The sequence below is a fragment of the Lolium rigidum genome, chromosome 5, assembly GCF_022539505.1.
Source record: "Lolium rigidum isolate FL_2022 chromosome 5, APGP_CSIRO_Lrig_0.1, whole genome shotgun sequence".
Classification (NCBI taxonomy): Eukaryota; Viridiplantae; Streptophyta; class Magnoliopsida; order Poales; family Poaceae; genus Lolium; species Lolium rigidum.
In genome coordinates, this window is record NC_061512.1 from 203,930,244 (window position 1) to 203,937,891 (window position 7,648).

Below are 7,648 nucleotides of genomic sequence, written 5' to 3' on the forward strand. Positions count from 1 at the left end.
ACTAAAAGGGGTGAACTTTCAACACCTTGAGGTCAAGGTAGTAGGAAATTTCAGTCTCTCAAGGAACCCTAGCGCTTCCATTTAGTCCAGCCATCATTAGGGTTGAAAATGAAACGGAAACGGACGGAAACATGCTTTATTGTTTTTGTTTCCTTTTATCTTGTCGGAATCGAAAATGGAATCGAAAACCCCGGAAATGAATATGAAAATGGAAATCATCGGATATGAATACAGAACGGATACATAGCTGATACGTTACGAAAATGGATATTTGCCACAACACAATACAGAATAATACCTTGATTTGTAGACTGAAAGACAAGCATAAATAAAAATAGTAATAAGACAAAATATATCACTTAACTTTGATAAGCGGCAATTCAACATAAAGTAACACACATAGTTTAACGACTACATACACACGTAATTATACAAAGTGATTAGGGTTAGAGTAATTAGTGGAGTTGATACGTGACCAAGCCCAGTTTCATATGTAAATGTAGGCCTAATAAATGCACGAGCCTCTCTAGGTTATATTTCCGGAAACTTTTCGTATTTATTTTTCCGGAATTTCCTCTGCCGTTTCCCTTTCCGTCGGAAAGGGATCCCTTGTTTTCTTTTCCGTTTCCGTTTATGATTTTTCCGTTTCTGTTTCTTTTCCTTCAAATGCCGCTTCCATTTATGTATTTGGCCCTCCATTTCCTTTTTCTTCGGAAACAGAAGGAAAGTTTCCCTTTCATTTTCAACCCTAGCCATCATACCGGACCTAGGAGTCCACCGTCGGTGCTCTTCCTTATGGATACCGATAGAGGTGTTGCACAATCACTTCGACGTGTTCGTGGGATCGGACATGATCGAGAACTGCACTGACCGACGCGCTTCATCGAGTTCTGCATCTGCACCTTCTAGTGGTAATCCTCGTGGCCTTTTACCTTGCCTAGATTTTGGAAGTATCGTGTATCAAAGTTTTTTTTATGTCTACGTGGCCCAACAAGAAAGCCCTCCTTGACAACAATCGCTAGCCCATATCGATTTCTCCGTGGCCATTCTAGTTCACCATATAACGTAACTCCTCATTCTTTGCCCAGGGTCTCACACTCGACTGTTTAGAAAACTCATGCCAAATAGTATCTACTATTCATCCTTGCCATCCAATTAGAGAATGACATGGCCTCTAGAGTGGGCGAGGCTGCTTGGAAAATTTTAGGCCCTCCAATGTACGTGGATGGCAATTCAAAATAGAGCATGGACAATGGAGAGACATCAATTCACAGTCACTAAACTATGAGGTTTGTCATGTTTGCAACGAAGTGACTGAAACAACATCCCACCTTATTTTCTCTTTCTAGTTCTCGCCGAGAGATTAGACTATACCATACATTAGATTTTCATCCTCAACTTTGACCCTAATGCTTGGAGGAACGGTGAAGATAGGTATGTCAAAAATTGTTGGGTGAAAAATTAAAAAAAAAATTGTTGGGTGGCGATTGTTCGAGATTGACCAACCAAAGAAAGTTGGTTGCTTCCCTTCTCATGCTTACAACTTAGGGGATATGGAATGAGAGTAACAAGAGAGTCTTCGGAAACATTTCTTCTACGGCGATCATAGTCTTCAAGAAGATAAGGCGGAGGTGGCTCTTTGGAGAATTGATGGGGATAATCATTTGAGTAATTTAATTTTGGGAGAGTACACTTTTTAATATGTGTGGTTGTATCACGTCATCTTTGTAACATGCTCCTATCTTTTATAATCAATTGGTGGAAATCTTCATGAGCTCTCTCAAAATTATGTGGGTATTGTTGATCAAGCAGATAAATATAGAAGTCGTCGTTGTTTGTGGAGGGAGAAGGATCTATCTGAAAAAAATGCACCCTTAGCTACTTCAACAATGGTTTCCGGACCAAAAGACAAGAGGGGCCTTGGAGTGATTGACCTCAAAGTGAAAATCGATTGTTTGCTCATGAGTCACCTAGAAAAATTTATAATCATGCCGAACTTCCTTGGATACACCTCAATTGGTAAACTTACTATTAGACAACCCTACCACATGCTAGATTGTTCACTCTGGTGGAGAGATTCTATCAAGCTTATTCGTGCTTTCAAAAGATAACTTAATGTGAGGTTAAGGATGGATCCTTTGTCCTCCTTTCGAATGATCCTTGGTAGGAGCAAGCACTACAACTACATTTATCCATTTAAATTCATTTTCTGAAGTTACATGCCTATCTTATCAGCACACAAATATCCATAATTCCCAGATTGGCACCTTTTCACTTTCCCCTATTTACTAATGCTTTCTCTGAATTCCAAGATTCGGAGCAACACTTTCTAGAGCACTGCCAGGTAGATTACCCACTTGGATGGTATTTTCCTTGGGGTAGAGATTCCTCATTTGGCAAAAGCATTTTTTTCCTCTGAAAGATGGGCCTAATCCTCACCTTGCTTTTAAGTTGCTATGGAGTTCAGGTTGTCAAGAAGCACAAGGATTTTCCTAACTGTTTCTACAAGATAGTCTAAATACCAAAAGGATGTTGCAAAGGAAAACATTTCGACTGCCATACTTGTGCCTATGCCCCATCTAATATTTTAGAATTTGACTGAATCTCAATGCCTAAATGTAAGATGGGCTGGAACACATTCAAACTGTCACACATTTAGGCATTGAGATTCATCTCCTCCACTCTCCATTTCCACTCCTCTCAACGCCATGTCTTCGTCTAGCAGCAGTTCGAGCGACGGAATGGAGGGTGATATGATCGATGCATTCCAGGCGGAGTATGAGGAGGAGATGCTCAACGAGGAGGCGGAGCCAAGACGGCCGCGACGCCGCCGAGAGTTCATCAGGTGTGATCGTCTGGGTGCCCACGATCGGCTCTTCGAGGACTACTTCGCCGACGACTGCAATTATCCTCCGAGCTACTTTCGGCGAAGGTACCGGATGAGATGATCCCTCTTTCTGTGCATTGTGGATAGATTGGGTGAATACTCTCCGTATTTCACCCAAAGAGTTGATGCTCTCAACCGTGCTGGTTTTTCTCCCCTACAAAAGTGTACTGCGACTTTGCGTCTGTTAGCTTATGGAGCCGCTGCAGATACAATAGATGAGTGGCTTAAGTTAGCTAGACAAACTTCATCAGATTGTCTAGATAGATTCTGTGAAGGCATCATTGACTGTTACGGGGAGACGTTTTGCCGTCGACCAAATGTCGAGGATACTCAGCGTCTGTTAGCGAAAGCCGAGGAGCGTGGCTTTCCGGGCATGTTAGGGAGCATCGATTGCATGCATTGGCAGTGGAGGAACTGCCCAGTGGCTCATGCTGGTCAATTCACAAGGGGAGACATCAAACACCCTACCATAATCTTAGAAGCCATTGCGTCGTATGATCGTTGGATCTGGCATGCCTTTTTTGGAGTGGCCGGGTCCAACAACGACATCAATGTACTCAACCAGTCGCCGTTGTTCACTGATGCGCTTAGGGGAGAAGCACTCGTAGTGAACTTCACGGTGAATGAACACGAGTACAACTATGGTTACTACCTTACCGACGGCATCTACCCCTCCTGGCCGGTGTTCATGAAAGGTGTTACTCTTCCACAAAGTGAAAAGCATCGACTGTTCACTGTTGCTCAATCAGCTTGGCGCAAAGATGTCGAGTGTGCCTTTGGAGTGTCGAAGGCTAGGTTCAATATTCTAGCAGCTTCCGGACGCTCCTACTCGAGGCGTACTCTTGGGTTGATCATGCGTGCATGTGTCATTCCGCACAACATGATCATCGACGATGAGCGTGGTACAAATTTGGAGAACAACTATGAGACAGCTTGAGTCCAATGTCGGCCCTGCAATACACAACCATGCACCACCAAGCCTAGCAGCCAGGATTCAGATGGACAACGAAATGAGGGACTCACCGATGTATACATAGCTCCAGCATGATTTGATTGAGCATGTGTGGGCTAATGCCTAGATTATGTAATTTTTTCAAATTTTTATGTAATCTTTTCAAATTTTTATGTAATTTTTTTATAATGTAATCTGTAACAATTTTAGTTCAATAAAATAATTTCCTTGCATTATTTTTAATGTTGTATTCTGAAAAAGAAATGCTGATGTCGAGGAGAGAGAAAAGCTGATGTGGAGGAGAGAGAAGTGAGAGCTGGCACTATAGCCCGTGCACTGGCACCGTGGGGTGAGAGTGGGGTGAGAGTGAGGAAAAAAAGCTGACGTGGCAGGCTATAGTGGTGTGGTGCATTGGCACCAGACTAAGAGTGAGGAGAGTGCTAAGTTCACTAGGGGAGATAAGTCAATTAGGGTATAAATTATTCTGAACTTATGCCGTAATTAGAGTAGAGCTTATTTCCACTCTAAAGAATTCCTCATGGTGTTGATCATGCTTTGCAGCCTCAACTATGTGGGACACCAGAAATACATTTATTTCTACTCTGGGCTGAACTTGCAGTCTTCTACGCTAAATTGAGCGGCACCGGGGCGCCGGCGAGTGGGAGCTGCTAGAGGGGGCCAATGGCGATTCGGCGCGTCCAAATGATTACAGTATATCCGAAGCGTCGTCGCTGGATTATTGGCTTCGCGGGGCAAATAATTCCTAGCTTGACGACAGATCCACGATCCAGCACGCTATATCCCACATGGCCTGGTCTCCGCCCGGTCAACCACCAGTGTTAATCCCAAGCATCGGTTGCTTCAGGTTACAGTTACGGCGCGCATCAATACGTACACCGGAGCACCCTCTGATTGGCGCGCGTCTATAAATTCGCACCCATCCTGCTACTTCTTCACTCACACTAGTCGCAGGCTCACTGAAACTGAAACCGCTTGCATAGAAGCCAAGCACCAGAGGCTAGACCACAAGTGGCTTGCTCGTAGAGTTTGAGCTAGCTCGAGATGGCACCAGCTTCGTCGTTCCCGATCATCGACATGGGGCTGCTGAGCGGGGAGAAGCGGCCCGCCGCCATGGACATGCTGCACGACGCATGCGAGAACTGGGGATTCTTTCAGGTGAATATGTGACACGACACGACATGGCATACGAAAATCAACAATGGTGTGTGTAAACGCTTCATGCCGATCCTATTGAGTTTTATGCTGATTTTGTTGCGTTGCTGCAGGTTCTGGACCACGGCATCTCGACGGAGCTGATGGACGAGGTGGAGAGGATGACCAAGGCGCACTACAAGAGGGCGCGCGAGCAGAGGTTCCTGGAGTTCGCGAGCAAGACGCTGCAGGAGGGCGGCGGCAAGGCGGCCGAGAACCTGGACTGGGAGAGCACCTTCTTCGTGCGCCACCTCCCGGAGCCCAACATCGCCGAGATCCCCGACCTCGACGACGACTACCGCCGCGTGATGAAACGGTTCGCGACGGAGTTGGAGAAGCTGGCGGAGCGGCTGCTGGACCTGCTCTGCGAGAACCTCGGGCTGGAGAGCGGCTACCTCGCGCGCGCTTTCCGCGGCTGCCAGGGCGTGCCCACCTTCGGCACCAAGGTCAGCAGCTACCCGCCGTGCCCGCGGCCCGACCTCGTGAAGGGCCTCCGCGCGCATACCGACGCCGGCGGCATCATCCTGCTCTTCCAGGACGACCGCGTGGGCGGGCTGCAGCTGCTTAGGGACGGCGCGTGGGTGGACGTGCCGCCCACGCGGCACTCCATCGTCATCAACCTCGGCGACCAGCTGGAGGTGATCACCAACGGCAGGTACAAGAGCGTGCTGCACCGCGTGGTCGCGCAGACCGACGGCAACCGGATGTCCATCGCCTCCTTCTACAACCCGGCCGGCGACGCCGTCATCTTCCCGGCGCCGGCGCTTGTCGCGAAAGAGACGGCAGGCGGGACGTACCCGAGGTTCGTGTTCGAGGACTACATGAAGCTGTACGTGCGGCACAAGTTCGAGGACAAGGAGCCCAGGTTCGAGGCCTTCAAGGCCATGGAGAGCGAGAGCGCCAAGCTCATCGCCATCGCTTGACAACGACGACGACAACAACCACCACCTTGCTCTGCTTCAGTTAATGGTCGAGGACGATGAGACATTGGATGCTTCAGAGTTCGTACGTACCAGTACTAGACCGCTGCTCACCGTGCTGTGTTGAATAAACGAGCCTGCTATATGCGCTAGGCGTAGCTAGGATATGTGTTTGTCACTTTGTCATTTTTCGCTGTGTTGTGCTGCTTCCGACCAGCATGAGAGCTGTACTGTACCGTATCTGTTCTTATTTCCACAAACATCGTATCGATTGTCTATTAAGATACGTGATGTCCCGTTGTGTAGTGCCTTTTTTTAGTGTGCTGGTTGACAGTTGACAGGGTGTTGATGCGGGAACCGAATTTCTCCTTTGCCGTTTCACGTTAGGAAACGGACATCGGACAAGACATGCCACCGTTATGTGATATCCACACCGGTACATCGTTAATTTATTTTCTGCATCACTTTTGCCTGATAGTGTACTACTACCTCCATCCCAAAGCTTAAGCATTATATTATTTTTAGAAAGTTAAATTATATCAAGTTTAACTAAACTTTTATCAAAATAAATTAATATTTAAATTACAAAATTAATATCATTAAATAGACAGTGAAATATATTTTTGTATGATATCTACAAAATATTATATTTGTTGATAGATTATTCTAAAAATTTAGTAAACCTTTACTTGGTTTAACTTTTAAAAAAATAGTAGATCGGGGGAGCATGACCATGCGTCGCCGGGGAATGGGGGCTAGCCATAGGGGAAGGTGGCCGCGGCGAGCACACATGGCATCGGCCGGTCCGCGTGCGTGGACGGAGCTGCGTGGACGGAGCTGTGCGTGGAATAGATTCGTATTCACAGATATTGGGCCTAGGATTTTCAGGAGACATCGGGCCTAGAGAGAAAAAAATTTGGTCCGTTTGTAACACCATGCAGCCACCTATTGCAATTTAATAGTAAAGATTTGTTGATAGATTATTCTAAAAGTTTAGTAAACCTTTACTTGGTTTAACTTTAAAAAAATAGATTTAGGATGGAGGTAGTACAATGCAAGTGTGCAACCGATATAACTCCTTCGTGGCCCAGCACCCTAAGTGATTAAATCTGGCATACTTCATCCCTTTCACAATAGTAGTCCCTCTTGATTAAAGGCGTGACCATTTCTGCAGTTCCTCGATGGTCGCCGCCGCCGCCGCTGGAAGTGAGCAGTTTGAAGAGGTTGTGGCGCCCGAATTTTCTGAGGCTCTTGCTATGTGACGAGCTATCATTCTTGCAAAGGAAGAAGGTTCTCTAAAGTTATTGTTAGCTCGGACTGCCTCTCGGTGGTACAAAGAGTGACAAATGGACAGGAAGATTGATCCTTGTGCGGTCCTGTGATTCATGACATTAGGAAGTTGGCTGATTCTTTTACCTCTTGTTTCTTCCGTCATGTGTATCGGAGTTCAAACGTTGCTGCTCATACTCTAGCTAAGTCTAGTAAGTTTTCCGTGTGTTCTGTGTGGCGTGGGGTTATTCCGGATTGCATCTGTGAGATTATTTGTAATGATTTTTTGATTATGTGATCAATAAAGCCCATGTTTCCCTAAAAAAAAGTACTCCCTCTGTCCATAAATATAAGGCTACATCGTTTTTTATGTTAAACTTTGACTAATTTGTCAATCAAATATAAGCT

At 46.0% G+C, this 7,648-nt stretch overlaps 1 protein-coding gene across 1 annotated transcript; it reads left to right on the top strand.

Annotated features, from left to right (window-relative positions):
• Positions 1-4,814: 4,814 nt before the first annotated feature.
• LOC124653336 (1-aminocyclopropane-1-carboxylate oxidase 1-like) lies at positions 4,815-6,231 on the top strand. The gene is made up of 2 exons (XM_047192404.1): positions 4,815-5,015; positions 5,126-6,231. Exons 1-2 carry the CDS (start codon positions 4,902-4,904, stop codon positions 5,972-5,974), a joined length of 963 nt encoding a protein of 320 aa, XP_047048360.1. The 5' UTR covers positions 4,815-4,901; the 3' UTR covers positions 5,975-6,231.
• The last annotated feature ends 1,417 nt before the right edge of the window (positions 6,232-7,648 follow it).

What these genes read in the sequence shown, in the direction of transcription:
- LOC124653336 (XM_047192404.1), top strand. Translation starts at nt 4,902, where the DNA reads ATGGCACCAGCTTCGTCGTTCCCGATCATCGACATGGGGCTGCTGAGC. An exon ending in AGAACTGGGGATTCTTTCAG is followed by an intron (nt 5,016 to 5,125) that starts GTGAATATGTGA and finishes GCGTTGCTGCAG; the next exon opens with GTTCTGGACCACGGCATCTC.